Source organism: Epinephelus lanceolatus, chromosome 22, assembly GCF_041903045.1.
Source record: "Epinephelus lanceolatus isolate andai-2023 chromosome 22, ASM4190304v1, whole genome shotgun sequence".
NCBI classification, from domain to species: Eukaryota; Metazoa; Chordata; class Actinopteri; order Perciformes; family Serranidae; genus Epinephelus; species Epinephelus lanceolatus.
The window spans coordinates 11,329,930-11,355,457 of NC_135755.1; the positions used below are offsets into that span (position 1 = coordinate 11,329,930).

The 25,528-nt window shown below is 42.4% G+C and overlaps 1 protein-coding gene across 5 annotated transcripts in view; it reads left to right on the forward strand.

The window, feature by feature from the left end:
* Positions 1–25,528, forward strand: part of arap2 (ArfGAP with RhoGAP domain, ankyrin repeat and PH domain 2) — a 259,679-nt gene that overhangs the window by 549 nt on the left and 233,602 nt on the right. For 4 of the 5 annotated variants that reach the window (XM_033609726.2, XM_033609727.2, XM_033609724.2 and 1 more), the window contains exons 2-7: positions 5,618–6,506; positions 8,653–8,735; positions 16,195–16,271; positions 16,595–16,659; positions 19,809–20,171; positions 22,656–22,725. In XM_033609726.2, the coding sequence (XP_033465617.2) occupies positions 5,683–6,506; positions 8,653–8,735; positions 16,195–16,271; positions 16,595–16,659; positions 19,809–20,171; positions 22,656–22,725 (1,482 nt within the window). In that variant the 5' untranslated portion in view covers positions 5,618–5,682. Of the gene's footprint in view, positions 1–1,210; positions 1,411–5,617; positions 6,507–8,652; positions 8,736–16,194; positions 16,272–16,594; positions 16,660–19,808; positions 20,172–22,655; positions 22,726–25,528 lie in introns of those variants that run through there. The other variant, XM_078164874.1, reaches the window with a different exon arrangement.

The window sequence follows — 25,528 nt, forward strand, 5'->3', positions numbered from 1 at the left end:
CCTCAAAACACCAATTACTAGCCTATAGATAATATGTCAACAAATGCCAGAGCATGCCCAGGTCTGAAACCAGGAAGGGACAGAAACTGGACTTTGTATGAGCTGAGGTGTGTGTGTTGGTGTGCATGCATGGGTGTGCACGCTATGACTCACCCCTGCTGTCTAACCATACTGTGGTGTGCCTAGTGGGTGTAACACATGCACACACCTCTCCCCTCCAATCCTCCTCTCCCGTCCTGTCCTGTGCAGCCATGCCTTCACACTTGGGTTTGTTTTTGTAGAGGAAGCACTATCTCCTAAATTGCTGTCCACACACTTTATGTGTTTGTGTGTGTGTTGCCTCCAGTTGTATCTTCAGCACACACTCCTGCTTCATATGTTCCCATGCCCATGTGGGATGTGGAAGCTGTTTATCTTGTGAAGTTCTCTTTTTGCTCTTTGCTATTGATCTAAACACTCTGTGGGCTTCGACACCGGGCACTAGCTGCGCGTCAAAACTCCTATATCCAAGCCCTTAATAATGTTTGCTGAATGTGTGTGCTTGACGGTTGTTTGTGTGTGTGTGCGCAGCTGTGTGAGTGGGTGTAGAAGCGCTAAAAGGCAGAGATGAGGAGCAGGCCGGGTCAAATGTGCTAGCAAGCTTTGGCGTGTGCCTGCGCTGGATGTTGGCCAATACAGGTCCCTGCAAGTTAACACTGCAATACACAGCTGGGCAGGTCTGGTAGACAGTAGAGGCCCCTATTGTGAGGACTTAATACCAGTCGTGTGGAGCCGGGGACTGTGTGAAGCAGCCGAGGTGTGATGTGTTTGTCTTCTCGCAAGATGAAAAAGTTCTGCTTTAAAAGGCATCAGTGTGAGTGATGTTTGCCTTTGTGTGTGCATACTTTTTTTTGTGCAAAGCTTTCATATCAGTGTTGTGCAAAAATACATGAAAGGGGAAGAGATGCTGTTTTCACCAGGCTTATATATAAAATACCTAAAGGTCAGTTCCTGTTAATGTTTATGCTGTGAACTACTTGCACAGTAAAGCACCCAAGTGTATACACATGCATATGCAACAAGGTTGTGTTTACTTGAAAGCAGAAGTAACGCTTAGTGTCCCCTGTGCACTGTAGGTTTGCAGCGTAAAAGAGAAGTGGACATGGCAAGATGTGTGATGTATCTTCCTGTGTGTGAGTTAGAGAGCAGTTCTGCCACTCGATTCAACGTGGAAGACGAGATGGTGTGAACGCGTCAGAAAGCAGACGTACAAAAGCTTGACATTTCCAGGGTTATTACATGTTGCTAGGCGGAGCTGTGATGTAAAGCTCCGATTTTTAAAACTCTGCTTTGTTAAGTGCTGCAAAATCAAGGAGACACAGATGTCAGTTGGCCTTTGTGGGTTATTTGATTCAAATATCAGACCTTAAGGTAAGTCTCTGACCAGAAACCTCACCACACAGTGGAGCCACGCTGTTACGGTGGCGTGTTGTTTCCTCATAGCTATTGCTGTTTCCTGCTGTTTCATCCAGGGGTGTTGCAAATTTAGATTTTGGTTTTGTTGCCGGGTGTGTTTGCGCCACTTGTTGTTGAATGTACAGCACGTGTTGGTGTTTTTAGAGTGAGCTTAAAGGAGTAGACGCTTTGGGAAATGGGTTTCTACACTGAGAGAACATGAGATCAATACTGCTGCCATGTGTGTAAGGTAAATGTAAAGCTACTGCCAGGAGGTTGGCTTGAAGGCTTGAAGGTGAAGCTAACCCGGCTCTGTGTCAAGGTAAAAGACAAATTGGCATCTTGTAAGATCAGCAAGTAATACAGTTTATTTTGTGTGTTTAATCTGTCCAGAAAACTAAATATAAACCTGGCACATTTGTGGTTTTACAGAGGGTTATGTAGAGTGATGTTTTGCTGTGGACCGAAATGGAAGTTAGTATCGCCCTGGTTCCCTCGTCAAAAAGCCAATGGGATTCTTCCGTTGGATTTAGCAGAAATAAGTTCTATGGCAAACAAATGTTTACGATACCAGCAAGTTTCGTTCAGCAAGATAATCTTCCGAAATGAACACCACTTTTACTATATTTAAAGCCTAATTGCAGTCGCCAGAAGTAAAAAGCTAATGTTAGGCGATGAACGAACTCCACCAGAGTTGCATGACTTAACATCGTCCCTATAGCGCCGCTGTAAAGCCATGTTCAACGGCATGAAGTTCTGTAGTCTCATTTGACACTTGCTAGTAACCACCTTTTTTTTAAGACACATAAAAGCTTCACAGTTCACGAGTGAGGTATTTACTGACGTATTTTATGTCGTAGAACAAAGCATGAAAGTCTCTTAAGCTTGTGTTAACCACAGACCAGACATCTAACCAAAATCCCATTAAATAAACCTGTTGACTTTGAGGCGAGGGAGCTTTTTGAAGACACATAGAAGCTTCAAAGTTGACGAGTAGGGCATTTACGGACATTTTTTTACAGCGTAGAACAACACATGAAAGCCTCTTAAAATTGTGTTAACCACACACCTCATTTCAGGCATCTAACCAAAAACACATTGACTTTGAGATGAGGGAAACAGGAAGTGGTAAGATGCTAACTCATTTCTGGGTTTAGGACTGAATGATAATAAAATTCATCACACATAGGCTAAATAATTAATTAGGCTAGCCTAATTAAGCTTGTGAATGTGCCTCCAAGTATATTTTTTAGATTTTAATAATCGCTATTATTAGCACACTGACAATCAAGGTCTAACTCTAAATCTCTTACTGTATATTTCATGTCCACTTTATCCCATTATTCCCACTCCGCCTATGAATTATGATGCATGGACACAGTTATCAGGAACTGTCGACTGTTGTGCTTTCTTACAGTCAGTGAATAGTCAGCAGTAGTAAATCGAAGTTAAATTGTGTTGCTGATGTAACTAGTAAAAACTCGAAGTGCTGATGAGGTCTTGAATTGTAGGCTATGAAAAGTTCTTTCAAAAAGTTCTTAAAAGGTTTGACTTCAGGATTTCTGCATAACCTCCTCTGTCTTCCAAATTTACCAACTAGTTTATTTTAACAGGCCAAACATTTTGACCATGTCTGTGATCTGGTGTTTTCATCATTAGTATGGTAGCGACCCTAAAAAGGGTACTCAAGAGATTGCGGGCCTGTCCAACTTCCTTCAAATTTCACTCCAAGGCTTTCTGAAAAATTGACAGCTCTGAGACTCAGTAGCCATGTTTCCATCAGCCTGTTTAGATGCGCATCTAGAAGTATCGCATCAGAAAATTATGATGGAAACGCCAAAATTCGAATTAAAATCCCCTGATTCGCACAAACTACAATACGCTCGCTTTAGCCAGGTTTTGGTTGATTGGAAAAAATGTTGATTCGCAAAACAGGGGATGGAAACAGTTATGTTAGAATTAAGTCTGACGTAGCGCACCTCTCTCCATGGTGATATCCACCCTCCGGGTCGGGAAGGCAGTAATGCATTTACAAGCTGGTTGCCAACCGCCAGAAAACGTAGAAGAAGAAGAATGCAAGACTTGTTTTGTTTCCCGTTCTGCGGAAAACTTGCACGAGTTCGTAGTTTTCACCAAAGTCCGTACATTTAATGGAAACACACAGGATGCGTATTTCTTTTAATGTGCATTTCCCAATGATTCGAATCACTTTTGGATGGAAACATAGCTATTGCTGGGGCACTCTATACCAAACCATTTCTTGGCCTGTTGTCAAAAGTTGATGATATTTTTTTGCACTTATTTTTATTTCTAAATATTAAAAGATTCTGTATTTAACCTTCTACATGTATTAACTGTTTTTTTTATTGCCAATGGGTGAAGGGATTGTAACATAACTTAAAAACTGAGACCTTTCCGACTTTGTTAGTTGCCTCTCTACCAACCTGTGGGCTGACTTCCATGTAAAGGACTAGGGCCAACTATTCCAGGAAAATTAAAAGGATATGATGAGCCTTAACCAAGAAAGCCCTTAACTTGCATGTCTTCAGCTCCACTACAGCGCTAGTGACACAATGTGCAACAGTAGCTAACTTAAGCTTTGAAATGGAGTCTGCTAATGTAAACAAACAAATTGCAACCATTACAACACAAAGTCCACACATGCTAAGTTTCCATTAGAGTTATATATTTTGCAGCGGCAGCCCGGAGACAGACCTGTTGAGGTTTGCACAAGCTGAATTTAAGCTGTTAGAGCCGCTAACTGAAAGTCTGTCTCTGGAGCTGTAGTTGGCGTTCCTCCTGTCAAAGTAGCCCAATCTCTGAGCGGCTAAGGAGTGAAACGTAAGGACACTGGGGTGTGCTAGCTAAGTCTTGTCATATATGGTGTGATAAACCTGTTGGGGGTCGTGGAGGGCTGGAGCTTATCCCAGCTGACATTGGGCGAGAGGCAGGGTACACCCTGGACAGGTCACCAGACTATCACAGGGCTGACACATAGAGACAGACAACCATTCACTCTCACATTCACACCTACAGACAATTTAGAGTCACTGATTAACCTGCATGTCTTTGGACTGTGGGAAGAAGCTGGAGTACCCTGAGAAAACCCCGGGTTCGAACCACATCTTGCTGTGAGGCAACAATGCTACTGCACCACCATGCTGCCGAGTAAACAGTGATGAACAGTAAATTCATCAAATTTATATCATTCCCCATAGTATGAATTCAGTGGCCCCTTGAGTTAGATAAAAAGCACAGCTAGCTGGGCAGCTAACAAGCTAACTGTAACCCAAACTAGCTGTAAAGCTACACTGCATGGATCAGTTGGTTGGTTGCTTTGTAGCTGATAAAGTAATACAGTAGTATCATGGAGCCAATAGTCCAAATACATTATTTTGAATATGATTATAATTTATTTTCCAGTATCCTATCAACATGCAGGTCCAGGTGCTTGCTTGTGGCTACGGAGGACGCTGAGTGCATTTCACTTAACAGCCTCAGAGAGAGGTGTTAATAACAAGGATTTTCCAAAAGTTACATACAGACCCTTTAAAGGTAAATCTCAACCCTTAAAATTTCCCCTGCAGAACTTCCCTTGAAGACAAAATCAATATCCACTTTGAGTAATGTTGGCTTGGAGAAAAATGCACATCATTAGAACCAAAGAGATTTTAAAGTATTCCTGCTAGATTTAATGGATGTTTCACAGGTTAATAGTCTTGTGCATGGTACAAGAGTGGAGTCCGTTTGATGGCAGTTATACCCCGTTAAAGGGACAGTTCCCCCCAAATCAAAATTCATATTTTTCCTCTTACCTGTCATGCTATCGATCTTGAATATTGGAGATATCGGCCGTAGAGTTGTCTGCCTTCTCTCCAGTGTAATGGAACTAGATGGCACTCAGCTTGTGGTGGTCAAAGCGCCAAAAAAATACATTTGAAAAATTCAACAGCAATGTCTCTTTCCAGAAATCATGATCTGGTAACTCAGGATTATCCACAGACCTTGTTGTGAGCTGAGTTTGATGTAGGAACTATTTTCTTTCTACCAACGTACACCCGCAGAGGGAAGCATCTGCTAGCTCACCAAGCACCATTGAGCTAGCTAACATTACAGCTAAGCTGAGGAGGCCGCCATTAACGTTCACATCTCACATATTTTTATCTTTTCTTTGTGTCCACAGTTTAAAGCCGGACTACTACATCTTCTTCCATCTTCCTGATGTGGCAGAGGTGAGAATAGACCATCATGTTGGAGCCTCCAGAGCTGAGTCAGGAGATCGAGGAGTGGCTGTCCACCCTCCGCCTCTCCCAGTATACCTTGTGTTTCTGGCAAGGAGGCTATCAAATTCTGGAAGACTGCAAGGACCTCAGCGATGATCGTCTCCTGGAGCTTAAAGTGCTTCCAACAGGCCATCGTAGGCGCATCCTCCGGAGTTTGGAGGCACTGGGGGTGAAGCAGCCGAGTGGCGAAGAGGAAGATGAAGAAGAGGAGGGAGGTGTAGGGAAGGAGAGGCGCCAAAGGAAGCCGGTGCCACACCCGAGACATATCTTCCTAAAGGATAAAAAGAGGGGGACTTCATGTCAGCACCATCAGCCAAAGGAGAGACACGAGTATGAGGTGGAGGGGAGTCACACTTTGCCTCCAGGAGCTGGACTGGGAACAGAAATTGAGGAGAGCAGATACATTCGCCCGCCTCTACCGGCCCCACGCGATCCCCAGAACATCCAGACATCCACAGCTGTACGTATCTTCATCCCTCCCTCAGTGTCCTGCAGAAGCACCAGCAGCAGCAGTAGCGAGTCCCTCTCCATATCCGAGATGCCCTCAGACTGGGAGATTTCCTCTGAGAATCCTTCGCTGTCGAGTACAGACTCCTTCCCCTGTATGGCTGACCCAACGCCCGCTGAAGACAATACTGTTTTTCAGGGTGAAATGGTGGAAAACTCCATCTATGAGTCACAGCCGGCTTTTAAGATTCCTGCAGGTCCACGGCTCACTCGCTCCTACCGGCTGAGGCACCGGCCTGTTCCTGAAATCCCCAATCAGGCCATACTGCCACCTCAGGACAGGTAAGAGTTAAACTCAAAGGAAATGTTGGAAAATATGCTGAAAGCTACAGTTGGTAACCGTTATAAAAATAACTTTTTGTCATATTTGCTGAAAATGTACATCCAGACAGTGGATGTCAATGGTAAACTGTTGTTCAGTTAACCAACAAATTTTTATTTGAGCTTTGATAAAACATGTCGGTCTACAGGGTAATTTTGCTGCACTGCCCACCAACTGGGTCCGACGGGAGCTAGTTAGCAGTGCTGCTTATTTGGCGATTAACACTAGGAACACCATCCCGTCCAAACAGTGTTGCTGTGGAAACGTTCTACCCACCCTCCAGTCACCCCCTAGGCCGCTCCGCTGATTAAGCGGCTCAATTTAAAGCTGCAACCCCTTTTTATATAGTTGTCTATGCTATCTCTGTTAGCTCTCTTAGCTTGCTAGCAGTGTCGACATGGCTTGTAGTGCTAACATTAAAACTTCTGAAGGGGGGATTGAAGGGGAAATGATGCCGCTAACACACTGGGGCGACATACAGGGACATCCAAGCGTGGCTACCGTGTTTCTGCAGCAAGCTAGCAGTAAGCTAGCAGTAATCATGAATGGGCGTTGCTGCTAGCTAGCTCACACCAGGCACATGTGGTGCACAGTGCAGAGGAGCGTTAGCTAACGTTAGCTAACTAATGGAGACCAGATGGTGGGCAGTGGGCACTGTGCTTCCATACGTTAATTTTTCTAGCCGGATGTCTATCAGCAAGGCCAACAGAAAATATAATAAAAGACAAACCATTTAAAACACAGAAAAAGAAAACGTCAGCTCTATGCAGACCCTACGCCGGAGTCTACGCACATGGCCTACGCTGTTGTGAGCACTTGTGCAGTGGTGTGTCTGCTGCAGTTACACCTCCAAAACACTAGTCAGCGGAGGGGTTTCTGTGAAGTGCTGTAAAGTTTAGTTGATTCAAAACACACATTAAACACACATTAAACATGGCTTAATAGAGACAATTTCAAACTCAAGTACACAGATCAGCTTCATTATAACTCGCAGCATTCACAGACAAACACTTGTCTTTATCTGGACACATTTTCCCCACAAATACAACATGCTAACGTTATTAGCACAAGCCTATGGCATTTTACATTGTATAAATTAGCCTAGCAGCTAGCGGACTTTTCCTCTACTCATATGAAGCCAGGGACAACAGCAACATTTAACAAAGGTAACGTTACAAAATTCAGCTCCATTACAGCTCACAAGGTTCACTGACAAAACAACTGTCTTATACTAAACATGCTTTCCAAACAAATATAACATACTAACGTTATTAGCACAAGCCTATGGTATTTTACATTGTATAAATTAGCCTAATGACGAGCGGAGATTTCCACTCCTTTTGACGTTTTTAGTAGCAAACCAACTAACATTAGCCAGCAAAGTAGCTTTCCATTTGTGTCACAACTGGCACTGCCTACATTACACCGCAACAGGAAATAGGACACGAGCAGTGACTGACATGATTTACAGTTGTGTGAACTCCTTGGGCCTGATTAGTGTTAAGGAGGCAGAGGAAAATGATTTTTCACAGACTATTTGTCTAATGTAATACTGTGGGAATGTAGTGACAATTTCAGCAACTATGACAAAAAGTTATTTTTATATAAGTTACAGCTTTTTTCACAAGCGGCTGCTCTGCCGTTCAGACATGAGAGTGGTATCAATCTTCTCACTTAACTCTCAGCAAGAAGGCAAAGAAGTGTATTTTCCCAAACTATTCCTTTGAGCATAAAGTTTGACTTTGTGAAAGTTTATGAGCAGTTGAGAACTAATCAAACAAGTTAGAAGAGCACAGTGAAAAGCACCTGGAGAAATAAATTTGCACGCTGCCACGGCATGAATGAATATGAAAACAAGACCTTCCCCTCTTTGCATTCAGATTTACGCTGATGGAGAACCCGAGGCCTCTCATTCCATATTCATTTCTGCATTCTGCGTACATTAACACCCCTCATGCTATGCATTGTTCAACTCATGAGCTGTGAAACTTAACTTTCAGAGTTCCACATTTCCTTTCTGAAGGCCTTTACGTATAAATGGTATTACCTATTTTCCCCACGTGCTGCATTGGTGGTTCTAATCCGCTGATTTCTCTTCCTCCTCAGGAGCGCACCACCAGTGCAAACAACCAGCCCCGAACACCTAACCGGCTCCGAAGGTCCCATCGGTGCAAACAGCATACAGAAAGGTACACCGTCTTTCAGCTGCATGCGCTTCATCTCTGCCATGAATATTTCATTCGGCAGCAGAGTCAGCGGTGCTGTTGTTTGCCCGGATGAAAGAGGGAAGAGGAGATGAGGGTAGTGCGTGGGTGGGGTGCGGGTGTTCGGCAGCTGTGTCGTGGGAAACGGCATCGCCCCCGTTTCAAGTGCGCATCTCACAGGGAATATGCTCCCTCACATCTTGTCCCTCAGCGAGACCCTGGTGTGTATTCCTGTCGCCCAGCTCTCCAAAGTTTTTAAGAAGTTGTTTAACTTTGCTAACAACACACAGGCTTGTAGTACAGCCAGTACAAATATGTTCTGAATTTCTCCCGTTCCCTCACTGTATTTATTGGGCTTAGTCGACCCTCGCGTCTCATCTGACGAGATGCTACGTGAGCTGTTTCCTGTGCTGAAGTAGATGTGTTCTCCCAGGATTACATGACGCTTTGCTGTGACAGCATCTGCATGAATTCGTGTTTAACACCTGTAAACATGTCACTCTTCCCGGGACCGTATCTGACCACATTGTGACATTTTCTCTCGCAGCATATCAACAGTTTTCCGCCCGTCTTCTGCTCTTAATCTCTCCTCACGCTCCTCTTTTGGCTTCCCCTTCCTTCCTTGTTCCGTGTACCTTTACCGCAGCAGTCTCTTGGTAGGCTTTGTTTTTCCAACTTTTTTCTCTGTATGGAACAAGACAGGGAGTGAGACTTGAGAGAGCGGCAAGACAGTGAAGTGGGTTGGGAGGAAGGAAGAGGAGATGGATGCAAAACAGGCTGAGAGACGGAGGAAGAGAGGGAGCCGAGACGGTCCCCGAGCAGGGAGACGGGGAGCTCGACTAGCAAACTAAATCTCCCTTCACAGCGAGGTCTAGCAAGGCGTTATTTGACATATCATTTTACCCGAGCATATTTGAAGAGTTTATTCCAAGATGGGATCCAAAACGTGTAAAAAATGTGCAGCGGCGTCTCACGGAATGATTGCTGCATTCAATCAAAACTTGCTGTTGGAGGCGGACGGAATTTTAATTAACACCCCAACATCTCTGCTTAAAAATAAGTTTCTTCACGAGACAAATCTCATTGAGAAAACACTTCTCTGTCAAGTGCTTCTTCAGCAGCAACACAGCAGGCCGGGCAAATCATTCAGTGATTTAAACACAGAGAAATAATTGCAGTTTTGTGTGTGCTTTTTAAGGCCTTTGGAGTACACACACTGCTCAGTTAAACGCACTTCCCTTTTTAAGCACTATAAATGTTTAGGGTTGTTGTTTCTGTGTCACTGCTGTGCTGTTGACAGATGTCACCTTGGTGCACACACACATCACACTGGCAGCTGGACTTCACTTTTAGTGCAAAGTCACACCTCAGAGCAAACAGAAGACAGTTTGTACTGATGCTGAAGAGATAAGTGAACTGACAGAGCATGAATTGGGAGACACTGCAGATGACCAGGGGAAAACTTTTAAGTAATGTATCACCATTAAACTTCCCCTTTTGATGTCTTACATTAAGACAATTATTTTTTGTGTCACAAATTTTCTGTAATTTTATGTTTAAATATTCAAATGAGGCATTTTATTTAATTCAATCTGTGCTTTTTGCATTCATTTCGTCTTTACACTGGATAAAGCCAGGCTCAAGATTCTTGTTCCGTATTTTTTGACATATTAGAGTCAAACGTTTTTACAGGGGTAATTTTGGATATCTCTTGTTATCTCTCTATAAATGCGAAAATACTGCCCACGGGTTCTGGTCAATATGTCCTTAAAATCATATCACAATATTTTTCGGCTATATCACGATACACTATATATATCTTGATATATTTAAATTACACAGACAGAAAAATAGGAACACAATGATTTTTCATTAATAATCATCAATAATGTGGTTATAACGACTAAAGCCTAGTTCACGTTACACGATTTTCACCGCGATTTTTGACAGAGGATCTTGAGAGGCACCTTGGGTCGGAGGTGAGTCGGCAGATAGTCTGCCACGACGAGTCCTCATGTGTGAACAAGCCTACGAGCAAGTCGCCTCCTCGTCTGTGACTGGGACTGGATATCTGGCATGCTAGAAAACTGGAGACATGACTGACAAAGGGCATCAGCCAATGAGAGGCGGGATATGTCCCACGTCAGCACGCAGGAGGACGGAAGAAATGTGAGGAGGACAAGCTGCAGGGTTGCCAGATCCGCTTATTAGCTGCGACTTTGGGCCTGAACTATCACTTTAAAACAAGCATTAAAACAAATAGAAAAGTCTGGTTGATAAATTTACATCACTTTACTGTAGTGTGTCCTTTAAAATTAGGGGAAAAAATCTAAAACTAAGACCTCTCATATCTCGATAACGATATGATATCTTCATATTACCCAGCCCTACTGTCAACTGCCATAAAAAAAGTCAGAGTTCGACATTTTTTGACCCTGATGAAGACCTGTGAGATCTTTTTAATTGATATTGCCCTGTAAAATAAAAGCATTTTAATTTCTGCACAAACCCTACAGTGTGCCTTGGATTGTTTTTGAAGGAGACTTTATATTTTTGTATTTTTTGATTGAGAGTATACTTCCCTCATGCGATGGATTAAACGCAGTGCACCTGAAGTATCCAAAGAGCACCTGCATGTGACTACAACTAAGACCCAGCAGCGCTTCTACTCCTCTGTCTTCATTTTTTATAAAACAGGCCTGGAATAATATATGAACAAACCCCTCTGTAAAAACCGTCAGAATTTAGATAGGAATAAGAGTGGAAAGTCTGGCTGAAGTAAATGGTAATGAAGTAGAGATTTCTGGCTCAAGAGTATGAGAATTGAACTCGTATAATTTCACCCATCTGTTAGAAATATTTTTTGGACTTTCTTGGACTTCAAGTTTCCTGAACTTTTATGTTTAGACATGCAAATAAGGTGTTAATTTAATTTGTGCTTTCGGCAAACATTTACAGAACAGAAATCTGAACTCATAAACGCCTAAATGTGTATTTTTTTCCACTTGCCTGAAAGAAGACATGTTATGGGAACAAAAGAGAGTAAAATCTCAAAATGAGCAGTGCATGAAAAAATTGTTTCTACCTGTAATGTCTTGACTTAAATACGAACTGTGCTCATTTTTTAAAATTCAAACATTATTCCTATGGTCTGAGATAGTCATTAAATATCAGCAAACATGAACAGCTCTCTTCCAAATCCAAAAACTAGAGAACTGAAACATACATTTGTGATGTCCCAGAGTATAAAGTCTGGTGTTGCTCCGTAGACAATGAATGGTCAAAGATGTTCTAGATAACACTGAGAGCAGTCAGGGGAATGTTCTGAGGATATGGGTACATTTTCTGTTTCAGAACTGAGGTCACTACAACACAATAAAGCTCATTTAGGTATAAAAAAGATGACAAACATTCTGTCGGTCCACAAAATCAGGCTCTCATTCATTGTCTGTGGAGCAACTCCAGACTTAACCTATGACATTACAAGTTCTAGACTTACTCTGGTTACTGGCTTTAAAAGAGAGTAGTGGATGTTCACAAATATTGATCAAACTTTACTAGACCATTTTAATAACATACTGGAATTCTTGATTTAGGTGGCACTCCCCTTAAAGTTTTTATTATTGTCGTTATTGTGGTGTTAAATGTTTACAACTACGCCCAGCCTGCATATATGACAGAACTAGAAAGCTTCCTGTAAATGTTCAAACATTACTTTAAAGAAAAATTGACAGTTGATTCGATAAACTGTTGGCAGAGTCAACAGTACCTTGTTCGGCTGTACCTTGTCAGCCTACCTCTTTCATTCCTTCCTTCTTGAAAAGGTTGGAGTTGTATTACTTCCACGTATGAACACTCTTGACGAAGTTCGAAACATTAGTGTAACTAATAAATTGTGAAGCTGAGCAAGGGCAGCGCGCAAGATATTCTGTTCGAAGACTCAAGGGATACTCTCCAACGCACCTGAATTTGAGACACTTGGATGTGCGAATATATCTCTTTAAACTTATTTCCACATATCCAAAAACCTACTGATATCCAAGTCTTTAATAATGTTTAAAAGTAGTTGTGTTTCTTTTTCCGATCAGAAACTGTTGGCTAGTTAGTTTGTGTACAGTGAATTCCAAATGTGTTGCATGCACGCCCCAAAGAATGCTCCTAAAACCTGAATAATATCGGCATATCCCAGATTTCTTCATCGTAATATACGACATCAGGAATGTGTATACATTCAAAATGTTACCTAATTCAGAATTTTGTCATATTTGGAATAATAGTGGAATATTAGTGTATCTAAAGATAGTCAGTGCCGTCACTGAGAAGAACTAAACAGCTATCAAAGAAAAGGAAAATCACTCTTGACTTTCTTGAAGTCTTCACCACTAAATTCAGGGAGCCAGTGACTGAAATAATAAACTGTTTGGCAACTAATCTGAATTCAGATGGTGACAGTTGTGCCTCCTCCATGCTCAGTGTGGGAGTGATAATAACAAATTGCCCTGTAACTCCCCGACTTAAAAGAACGGAGGCTTCATTCATAACAAAAATCAATCTCCTCCTCACCAACTCTGAACCGATGGCGGCATCTAGGTCTCTCCCCAGATGGGAACTTTCGTGAGAGAGAGAGTCTGGTCAGGAGCAGATAAAGAAGCAACGAGAGAAACAAAAGGCAGAGGCTGAAGTCGGAGCCAGCGAGGGAAGAATAGAGGGAATCAGACAGGAATTGAGTACAGTAGCGTCCGGCGAGCCCTCGGGAGAGAATCGTGAGTGGCCTGAAGGTCGGCTGATAGATGATGACTGATGGTTGCTGTCTGACCACCAAGCCTGTCTGCAGAGAGGGCGGCTGTGCTGGAGTGGATTCTATCATCAAGTAAACTGACCCCGTCATAGAGCTCACCAAGCCCAGTACATGGCCCTCTGTAATGGCCTGCGTTGTTTGGTAGTGTGTGTCAGCACGGCTTTAAAGCTCCAGTGTGTCGGATGCAGGGGGATATATTGATAGAAATGGAATATATTATAATAAGTATGTTTTCTTTAGTGTGCCTGAAAATAAGAATCTTTGTGTTTTCGTTACCTTAGAATAAGACATTTATATCTGCATAGATAGCAGGTCTACGTCTATAGACGATGAGACCCTGTGTCCTCATTTGAGGACATTGCATTGTGGGTTTACTTGACCTAATACTTTATTCTACTCAACAAAGACCTGTTGTCCTCCTTTGTGGACACTTTTTTGTGCCATCTAGTGGTAGTAAGACCACAATAAAACTAATCCATGTAGAAACAAGATAGATGCCAAGTCAGTCTGCAGCCGATCCCAACACAAAAGTGGGCAAGGTCCAAAACCTGATCCCATTTTATGGTTGAAACTTGTTTATTTATGATTAATAATGTTTGTAGTCTGATATGGCAACAAATTTGACCAATTTTAGCAACAGTAACAAGCTAAGACGCTGTTAATTAGTAAGTACGCATTTGAGGACATTAAAACTCTATTATCGTCTTGTTTGAGGACATTAGGACTTTATTAGCATTGACAACAATTCGTTCTATATACTTACTAATCCCAAATAATTAGGAGAAATTAAAAATGCATACAAAACAAGAGTTCAGGTCTCAGGAGGATAGAGATCGCCATGTTACATGGCCGTGTTTCTACAGTAGCCTAGAATGGACAAATACTGGCTCTAGACAGGACCATTGCTGTAGTTAGCAGCCTATCTGCACTGGTGATAGCAAAAAATGGAGGATTATGTTTTCAGGTTGTTCGTCTCATTCTCGTGAACTCAATATCTCAAGAACACCTTGAGGGAATTTCTCCAATTCGGCTCAAATGTCCACTTGGAATCAGCACTGAAATCATTAGATTTTGGTGGTCATAGATCACAGGTCAAGGTTACTGTGACCTCGTCTGTCTCACTCTTGTGAATGCTATATCACAAGAACACCTTGAGGGAATTTCTTCAAATTTGGCACAAACATCATCTTTGAGTTGAGGATATCCCAATTAGAATTTCGTCAAAGGTCAAGGTCACTGTGACCGTGTGTCTCTCTTCTTCTTGTGAATGCAAAATCTCAAGAAAGCCTTCAGGAGTTTCCTCAAATATGGCACAGACATCAATGTGGCATCATGAATAAACTGATCAGAATTTGGTGGTCAAAGTCAAGGTCACTGTGACCTCACAAGACATGATTTTTGTGATATGTCAAGACTTAATAAGCTAATAATGGCAAACTTTCACACATAATAATGAAGTGATGACACTTAATATAAAAAAAGTCAAGGGTCATTTCTCAGGAACAGAAAGGGGAGACATTTGGTCAGATTGGTGACGGTAAACTTGGGTGTCCATCTTGAAACGGCGCTGATTGTGCTTCTGTGCTGCCGTGGACAAGATTTGTGTAAAGCATTCATGTTTTACAGACATGGATGTAAACTGAAAGTGTAACTTGACTGGTAAAAACCTCCTGAAAGTCTGGATCTTAGCAGGTGCTGGGCCAGTGGGTTGTCTGCGACATGTTAAACAGTGTCAGAGGAAACCATCAGAGAAAAGTGAGCACATGTTAAGAGGAAGATTATTATTATATTATTATTATTATTATTAATACCAGACAGGAAATTCATTTATTTACTCTGCAGAGGAGGAGACCTCTGTGAAATTCAGCTAATGCTAAATACCTCCTGAACAATGAACACTGAAGGAATTCTACCTGGGAGATGTTTTTGCAATCTGCAATTCAAACCACTAGATCAATTTCCCCCAAATCTTTCACACTGGACATTTAAAAATAGCACGTTCACATGTGCATCTGCATGTGTGTATTTGGCTGTCCATCCTTTTTATGTCTCTGTTTGTCTCAAGGCATCTTCATATGTCCGAGGGTGTTTCGATCTCTGTCTGCCTGCATATCTGCTTCTCCGCCAGTGTCTATGTGTGTCTAGCCCCGTGGCGGCGTCTTTTGGCCCTCACAATCCTCAGGAGAGGGTGGTGTCATTTTTCACAGTGACAGGCAGCGGCCCACGCAGGGTGGCCCCGGGTCTCCAGACTAATAGTGTCTGGCCAGAGTCTCTCTCCGTCTCCGCTTCCACCGACCACCGACCACGGTCCCTGCAGGAGCCGAGGCGGAGAAATGGCCTTGGCAGTGTGTTGGAGACAGACTGAGGAGGATCATACTCCCAGTTGGGCAAGGAAAAGAGCGAGAGATAGGCATGCTGAAACAAAATTTAATTGGTTTACTGCTTACATGGATCAAGGGTTGGCACATTTATTCAGATCAATGAGTTGGTTTTAATCAAAGGGCACTATAGCATCTGAGTGATTTAAATTTAACTGGAACAATCCTGTTAAGCTCCTCACTTTCATGCACCATCTTTAGGCCTTCACACTGCAAGTCTCAGTGCCACCACAAAACCGCCATTGTGTTGTCTCTGTGTCCTTTTTAGCTCCACTTCAAAGAACCTTGACGCCTATTGCTCCCTATGGAGAAATGTTCCTGTACAACAACCCTGAAAACGCTCCGGTAAGACAACGTACACTCCCCTTAGCGGACAGTGAGTAGCAGCTCTGCAAAGAGGAACAGACATTTCTCAGATCTTCAACACTATCAGGCGTGTTTCCAACCGCAGTCCGCATGCCAAACTTCCTTCTCACTGTTAATGTTGTCACCATGGACACATAGCAGAGTGGGAAATGTGCTTGTTTCAGTTTGCCCCCTGAGGTTAATGGAAATGTCACCTAGCCACTAAAGTTAACACAGCTTAGTGCACCTGCACGATAACAGTGTCTGACTGAAAGATGGACACTTTCTTTTCATCTGATGCTAATCTCTTCTGTTCTCTGTAGGAGCGAGGCGCTAAAGAAGGGGTACAGAAGGGTTTTAAGGACAGGATAAAACCCAGGAAACAGAGGTATGTTATGCTGATGTAATGCTGCTGTCCCACACTCTGGATGTTTAAATAGAAATTCAGAAATTCTCAGAAAGAGAACTGCTGACCACAGATAATGTTTTTGTGGTTACTGGTCTCGGTGTAGCACACTGGAAACACTGAGGGAGAGTTTATCATGTTGTGCAGCTGCATGTTAAGGTGTTTAAACATAAAAACAACCACATGTTAATCTGGTGGCATTAAAAGATGAGGCCACAAAATAGATAAAATCACATTATTCATTTCTTGCATACATGACAAAAGGATGTCCTAAAGAAATACTTCACCCCACAAAATGGTCATCTGTTGCGATACGATAGCCGCCTCAGAAAATATCACGGTTTCACGGTATCACAGTATGCTGAAGCTTAAGCTAACGTCAGCTATTGACAGCCAACTTAAGCTAACGTCAGCTATTGTCAGCCAACTTAAGCTAACATCAGCTAATGACAGCTAACGCCAGTCACTCACCAAGCAATCTGGAAATCCATCGGTAAAAAAAACAAACAAAACAAAACAAAAAAAACTTTTTTTTTCTTCCTTTACCTCTGGAGGCACAGCCTTTTTCGACTAACGGAAGTGCAGGGGCCTTGGCGATCGCTCACGCCCTTCACTTCCGGCGGTGCCCCCAGGGAATCGCTGTGTTGTTTACAAATACTTGGGGTAAAAAAACAGCAGAGTTTAGCTATATATCACATTTTTCACGTCACTGTATCACCGTGTAGACTAATCTTATGTTTGTTAAGTCTATAAACACAATGATTGAACAAACGTTACTATTTCTGTGTGCACGTTTTGTAAATAATAACAACAATAACATCGTAGATTAGCTGGGCTAACCGTTAGCTGTTAACGTTAGCCATTAGCGGTGTCTGTAATAACCATAGACTGTATAAAAATAAGGTAATAACTCAATAAACGGTCCATGAATAAAATATTTTTTCCAGCGGATATCTTAGTTACAACATGATTGAGCTAGCAAAGCAGTTTTGTGTTGCTATGTGTGGTATTTATTCAGTTATGGGAAATCACGATGTCTAGAAAGCAGCAGTGGCTGCAGCTGACAGGGACAGCTAACAGCAGCAGCAAAGCTAACATCAGGACGTCATCTGCTAAAAGCCTCCCGTTGTTGGATACGTCATGGAACTACTCTAGTTAGCTCAATCATGTTGTAACTAAGACATCCGCTGGAAAAAATATTTTTTTTTACGTTGACGAGATGGCATTTTGGGTGGAGCGGTCGCTATGAACGCGGAGCTTGCTGTTTCTGTAGGTACACATTTCCTGGGGACACCTGCATGTCTCGGCCACGCCCCCTCCATTGTGATTGGCTAAAGCGCAGCATCGTTCAAACTCAAAGCCACGCCCTCCCCCCTCTCTAGTCGTCTTTCACACAGGGCTGCTGACAGATTCTACAATGTAAATTGCAGAATCTGTCTTGAGAGATTACTCACCAAGACACCTCCCCAGTTCACCACTGGTTCTCCTCATTTTCCATGTGATTACCATCCTTTCTCCTGACTCTTGCCTCCTCCTAGTCTCTTGGGCACCTAGCAGATTCGTAAGTATACGGTTGTGATCCGTCATACGTGTATGAACATTATTGACCTATTCTGTATCAAAATAAGCATCCATATGTGCCGTTGTTTTATTTGGCCGCTTTCCTTCTTTGTTCGTCACATCCAGTTGGGTTTGTCTCAATGCGGAAGTACAAATTCTTCACATAAATGACTCTAGTGTGTATTTCGGTATATATTTTTTAAAATCTAGTTCATCTATTTCACTGGTGGCTTTTAAAGTTTTAAAGGAATGACAATAGTAGGGTTTTTGTTGGTTGAACAAACGTTTAATTACTACAATAAAACAGGAAACCATTTTGTTCATGGAATTATCTGTGAAATGTCTCCCCTTTGTAAATAACTAAACTGATGGGGAGATTCAAGGTCCAGTTCCTTTTTTTCAGTATTGTAGATAAGCAAATATACACGGTATGATAACTGTCAACTTTTATATCACGGTATACCTTGAAACCGGCGTATCGCTGCAACCCTACTTCACAGGTTTTCTCGCATGCCTCCACAGTGAACGAAGAATCCAAAAACAGAGAAAATTCTAATTGAATTGTTTTACAACAGCAAAATTACATGAAAACATCTGACACAACTTGTGCAGGTCTCATTTATTATTTTACTCCTTCCCAAACAGACAGCCCTTTCTGACAAGAAGCTGAACTAAAAGTGAAACTTCTCTATTTTCTCTTCAAAGCCAGACTCCATTGACAAAAACAGTAATTTTATCTCACTGAACACAGGAGCTGCTGGTCTACTGCTGCTTCGATTAGTTAGTTAATTTGTGTTATAGTGTGACTTTGGTGAATTTCAGCTAACCCTCTAAAACCCCAAATTCACACAATAACACAAACAGACTGACTGATCGAGGTATCTGTAAGCTAGCAGCTCCTGTGTTCAGCAAAGTAAAATTGTTGGTTTTGTCAATGGAGTCTGGCTTTGAAGTTTCACGTGTTGGAAAGGGTTGTCTGTTTGGGAAGTACTGAGCATACGACTGGATAAATGAGACTTGGATTATACTGCACGAGTTGTTTGAGAGTTTGTAAACTGATGTTAACGTGGACCCCTGTTTTTGGATTCCTCGTTCACCGTGGAGTTTTCTTCACAAATTCAGCATAACACTAGGTGAGTACCTGATATAGATACGATCATTTCGGGGGTTTAGAGTGTCTTTAAGAAATGGTCCATATCTTTGTTTGATGTGTACCCAAACAGAAATATTTTAAAAAGTTGTGGTTTCACTGTGAACTGTTATTACCGTCCAGCAAGAAATAGTTATAGCATGAATCTCATGAAACCAAAACGTGTCCTTTTTACATTTTTGTTTATGTATAGACAAAATAAATCATATGTAATATAGTGAGCTTAAAAGGTTCTGGTAGGCAATTGAATTTTGGGCAGAGTAAGGCTAGTGGCTTCCCTTGCTCCCGGGCTTTATGCTAAGCTAATCACCTCGGGGCTCTGACTACACACTTAACGGACAGACATGACAGTGGTAACAACAATTTTCAGTATTTCCCAAAATGTCAAACTGGTTCTTTAATGCCATCCCTGCTCCCACAGGAAAAAGGCACCTAAACGGAAAAAATCCAAAGAAAAAGTGTCTCCCCCTGCCCCAACCATCCCAGACCCCTACACAGAAGAATACTCCACAGTTGATGAGTGTGCCAGCATTTTGCTGCGAGCCAGTTTGGACCAAAGTTCCCCAGTGACCGCTGAGGCTTTTGCTGTGGGACCAGCTGCCTCTGGCCCTAAGGATGGATCTTTAATCATGGTGGAGTGTGACCTCTACTCTGATCCGGCAGACGCTCAGGGGGGTGGGACCAGAGATGTACTGCCTGATATTTCTCCATACGCGTGCTTCTATGGACCCTCCAAACATCAGGTGCTCAAAGCGAGCTGGCTGGACAAGCTGTCACCTCAAGGGTAGGTTACAGTCCTGCTGAGGATAAATGTGATTAGAGAGTCAGGTCAGATTATCAGACATAAAGATCTAAATGAAATACTCAGCAATGCTTCTTTTACTGCAGCCCCACATTGAATATTTATTGTCACCAGGCTAAAGCGTTTAGTTGTGTGTGTGCTGTCTCATAAACTACTGCACCAATCACCCTAATATTTTGTGCACACATGTATGACTGTAAGCCAAGGACCTCTCGTGGTTGTGGTGATTCATGGTTGTTCAAAAGCATGTTTCATTGACTGTTTCATACTGTCATTGACTTGAGTCTTCACCCCTGTTAACCAGACGGTAGGGGCCAGCAAACAACAAGCCTTGCTGTCTGTTGCAGGCCACATCTGGCCTTTGTCTTGGCTAAAGAAACAGACATTCGTTTAAAAGTTTGGTTTTATTTCAAACTGTACCAGCTTTGTTATGATCCACAAAAGTTAGGCACATCTTGACTGTGGCCTGGTTGGGTGCTTGACACAAGTTAGGGCTGCCCCCTAATAGTTGACCAAATGTTAGTCGACCAGAAAAGTCATGAGTCGGCAAGATTTCATTGGTCACTTCGTCACAGGGAAAAATAAAAACCAAACAAATGTTAATCTCTATTAGGAGCTGCGCCTTGTCAAAATAAATCAAAACCTATATGACTGGACCACGTGGGGATTTAATTTGAAAGGACAGACACAGGAGGTGTCCTCGCTCAGCAGTCAGACAGGAGTCAGGTTAATTTCCAGGGCTGGTACCTGCGGTTATTCCCCAGGCTAGTTAATAACATGTCGGGCAGGAAATCCAAAGTGTGGGATCATTTTGAGAAGGTGAAGGACGAACCCAAGGTGATATGTAAACTCATCTTCATTGGTCGACTACAAACATGACGCATCATCTGAAACATGGAAGTAGCTACATGCCCATTAGCCCACAGCGTCATTAACAGGCGGCTCGCTCAGTGTGTGACGTGCACTTGGAGATAAAATATAGGCCTATATTAATGAAGGTTCATTAGGACGGTTTTGTATTTCTCTGTAATGTAGCACAGTGTTAACAATGTTACTGATACTATTCTTTCTCACACCTTCAACTCAAACCACCAAAATATATAATTTAATAATTAAATTAACATCGTAAACATGCGGGCGACTAGTCGACTAATGGACCTAAATGACAACTATTGGTCGACTAGGAAAATTGTTAGTTTGGGCAGCCCTATAAAAAATACATTCATCCTCATAATGCAGGAAAACTCGATCTGCTCTGTGCAATGCGCTGTGACTCCGTTAAAAATAGACAAGGCTCGTACTTAAAGGCTTCTGGGACCCGTATGAAACGCGCTGCAGCAATAATGCTGGATTTACAAGATGTGTTTAGAGTAGAGGGTTCAGCTCAGGCAACCGTCTGGCAGAGATCTGCACTTTACTGAGTGCACTTAACTAGTTTCTTATTAAAGGTCAGTGGTCCAGTGTGTAGGATTTAGTGGTATCAGCGATGAGTTTGCAGAACTGAGACTTCTTCTGTGTGCTTTCAACTTTCATAGTCCCATCTAGAGCCAGCTTTTGGTTTGTCCGTGCTGGGCTACTGTAGAACAACTTAGTGGACTCTGTGGAAGAGGAGCCACAGTGTATGTAGATATAAGCAGCTCATTCTTAGGTAATAAAAACACAACGACTCAGTTTTCGGGTGATTATACACTAATGAAAACATAGTTATGATTGTTATATACCATTTCTGATTGCCCTAAATCGTACACGCTGGCCCTGTAAGGTCGATTAAGATTCTCACACAGTCACACATCCTTTCACCACAGCTACTCTAAACGTACCTCATACCACTTCCCGTCAAGTGCCAACAAAAGTCACCACCGCAGCCAGCCAACCACCTGCTTCCTGTTTCTTCACAGATACCATTTCATTCTGCACTGTGCATCTTTGATGACCATCTAAAAGTGATAAATGATATTAGATACAGGAGCCTGAAGCAGATCCATCCATAATACATCGCACCATCGAAAGGGAAGGAAGGCAAGATGGGAGATAACCTTGTAGCATTGAGATGCACAGTATGTCAGCTCTCACTTAGTTTGGCTTTTTCTGGCAGCTCCACGTTTCTCTCGAGTCTCTCGGTGCCACATGCGTCACCGTTGCTCAAAACTGGAGCTATCAATCATTTCTTCTTTTTATATTCTCCTTCACCACCTGATTTGCATAGGTTTGGCAAACTGCCCTTGGGCTGTTGAATATTCAAATTGAAAGTGCCCATTTGTTTTGATTATGCTAATTGACAGCTGTTGATACAACTCTTGACATTAATGAATCAGTGGCACTCTTGATGAAATATGAGTACCTGTTCAGAGCAGATTTAGTTACTGGCTTACTGTCTTGACTGTTTGGGATTTTTCATTCCACTCCAAACTGTTTTAGTTTGGCTGAGTGTGCCAGATGGATTGAGTTTGCACCTTCTCTTTGCAGGAACTGTGTTTTTCAGCGGAGGTGGGTGAGATTCGACGGTGAGAGTCTGGCCTACTACAACAATGACAAGGTAAGTGCGAGAAAAACGCACCCCCTCCCCTCCTCCCGCTTCCTGCCGATACACCCACACCCTCCACATGCACACCGGCCAAGTCACTCCTCCGTTACAGAAATCCATACCGCGAGCAGCCGAGCCAAGTTCTAAGTGTTCCCTTCTCTTTGTCCTCCTCCTCCTTCTCATTGTCATCATCATCATCATTAGCTTGGCAGGGTAAAGAATGGGGGCAAGGACGGAGCGACATTACGCCATGCGTGACAGGCCAGCACTCTCTGTGCCCGCCCAGCCATACAGTAAAGTACATTGATGTTGGCACCTGACCAGCGCCCACAGAAAGAAAGAAGGAGAGGGAAGACTGCTCCCGTTTTGCCTCCCTCAGCATTTCTCCCCCCCTCTACCTCTCTTCATTCTCCTTCTGCGTGACAGTCGAGTTTGAAATTTCGCTTAGCATTGCCTGTCTCATCATCAGAGGGAGAGGAGGGATGGAGGGGGAGGAAGAGGAAGGGTTGAGGTGGGGTGAGAGTAGCTGAAGAAGTAGAAACTGTGAAGGAGGCAAGATGGCAGTTCAACCTCCATTAACCACCTTAACTTGTTAAATCAGGAAACTTTTTGCAGTGCACTGGTTCTGGCTGCAACTGTGAACGAAGGGTCGTTTAATGTGACCACGTGTGTCATGTGGACATGTGATCTTCATCTTAAACTTTTAAATGACCATACCTGTGACTTTGAATGTTCCAACACCTTTGCTATAAACCATTACCCTTTACATCACAGGTGTATGTTTTGCAAACTACTATATGTTCGCCATAGGACACATGCTGCGTCTGCTATGGCCTGCAAAACAAGAGGTCAGTGCTGGGTGCCAACTTTGAAGGGTGCAGAGGCAGGTTGTGCCTGGCGGTACAAAGAAAGCATAACCAGTGCTGTTTCATAACCTTCTTACCAGAATTCTCAAGTTAAGACGCAAACTTTTACAATTAAAAGAGCCATTATTAGCCAAAAAAAAGAAAAGAAATCTGCCTGGAGCCACAAAATATATTTAAATAAACGTAACAGCCTATTAAATCTAAATCAACCCCTCATCATTATGAATAGATATCCTACAAGTTGGCTACTCTGCAGTGAGCCATATTTCTTACTATGTAATGACGAGAACTCTGTCTGTTCCACGTTTTTCTCCTCACTGACTTGGTCAATCCATGTGAAATTTGGCACAGTGGTAGAGGGTCATGGGAGGATGCGAATGAAGCAATATTACATCAATTGGCCAAAGGGGGGCGCTATAGCAACCGATTGAAATTGCAAACTTTGAATGGGCATATCTCATGCCCCATATGCCGTAGAGACATGAAACTTTTCACAGAGATGCCTCTCCTCATGAGGAACAAATTTGCCTCAAGAACCCATAACTTCCGGTTATATAGATTTTCCGCCATTTTGAATTTTTTGAAAAACACTTCAAATCGATCTCTTCCTAGGAAGTTTGAGCGATCTGCATGTAACTGGGTGAACATAATCTAGGGACCAATATCTAAAGTTCCCTCTTGGCAAAAGTTGGAAAACTTACTAAAACTGAGCTTCTATAAGGCAATGAATATTGCGGAGGGCGTGGCATCACATAAAGGTGTATAACATCTCAAGGGTTTCACCCATCACCACGCAACTTTGTAGGCATATGACCACACATTATCTGAGGGGACCCCTCCATTATTGACCTGATCAAACAAAATTGGGGCGCTAGAGAGCTAATTTATTATCTAGGCCTAACTGCTTTATCGATTTTTACTAAACTTGGTAGATATGTAGAACAGGACGCCTCAAGATGACTGGAGAAATTTAACTCTAATTGGCAACTGGGTGGCGCTATAACAACAGAAAAATGCTTAAAAATGGCTAAAATGCGACCGATCGCTGTGGCTCCCCCTGTAGCCCAATGTTTGTTTGTTTTTTTTCTAATTTGTGGTATGACTAAGTCATGGTATGGTATGCTGTACATAATCACGGAAACTGTCAGTGTGTCATTCTGTCAGTCATTCTACCAGTGCGCCCCACTTTTAAGTCAATACAACATATAAACACTTGAACTATCTGCCTTTCAACGTGCTACCTCAACTACTAACGTACAGTTTTAGCCCACTAACTATTCCACTATTGGCAATGGTACTACTGTACTTTCAATAATGCAATCATACTATCAAATTCACAAAAACTCTGTCTGAATACATTGCTCTTCTTAATGTGTTCAGTTGACTATTTAATCTGCGATTTCCTATGACCTGTATCCCAAACAGACACCATGTGAAACTGTACGTGGGCAACTGTCCACTCAATGGGTATGGACTAGTTTATGATTATTTAGTACTTTAACTTTGCAGCGTTGGTGGTGAAAGCAAATGCATCTGTCCACAAATCATTTCTTTTTTGGATTTGGAATCCATAACTAGCCTTGCCAGAGAGACCCCAGGCGAACCACCGCTACGGAAGTTTAGCAAAATTTAGAGGAAAAGGCACCGGGTCGTCGACGAATGATACACATTTTAGTTAATGAGTCATTAAAACATTTTTTAATTTGATGTATAGGCTATACGTTTTAACAGTTGTAGAATGCAGTAATCACTTCAGGCCTACAACAAAGACAAATGAAAATCTAAATGTTAAAAAATAACTGTTATTTAACTCCATATAGTTTTATTTCAAAGCCACAGGGAGCCGCATGTGGCTCCGGAGCCACAGGTTGTCTAGATCTTCTCCCAAGTGTTGTTTTTAAGTGTATCATAAAATACTGTCCTTGTCTGGGCAGCCTTTTTTAAAAATA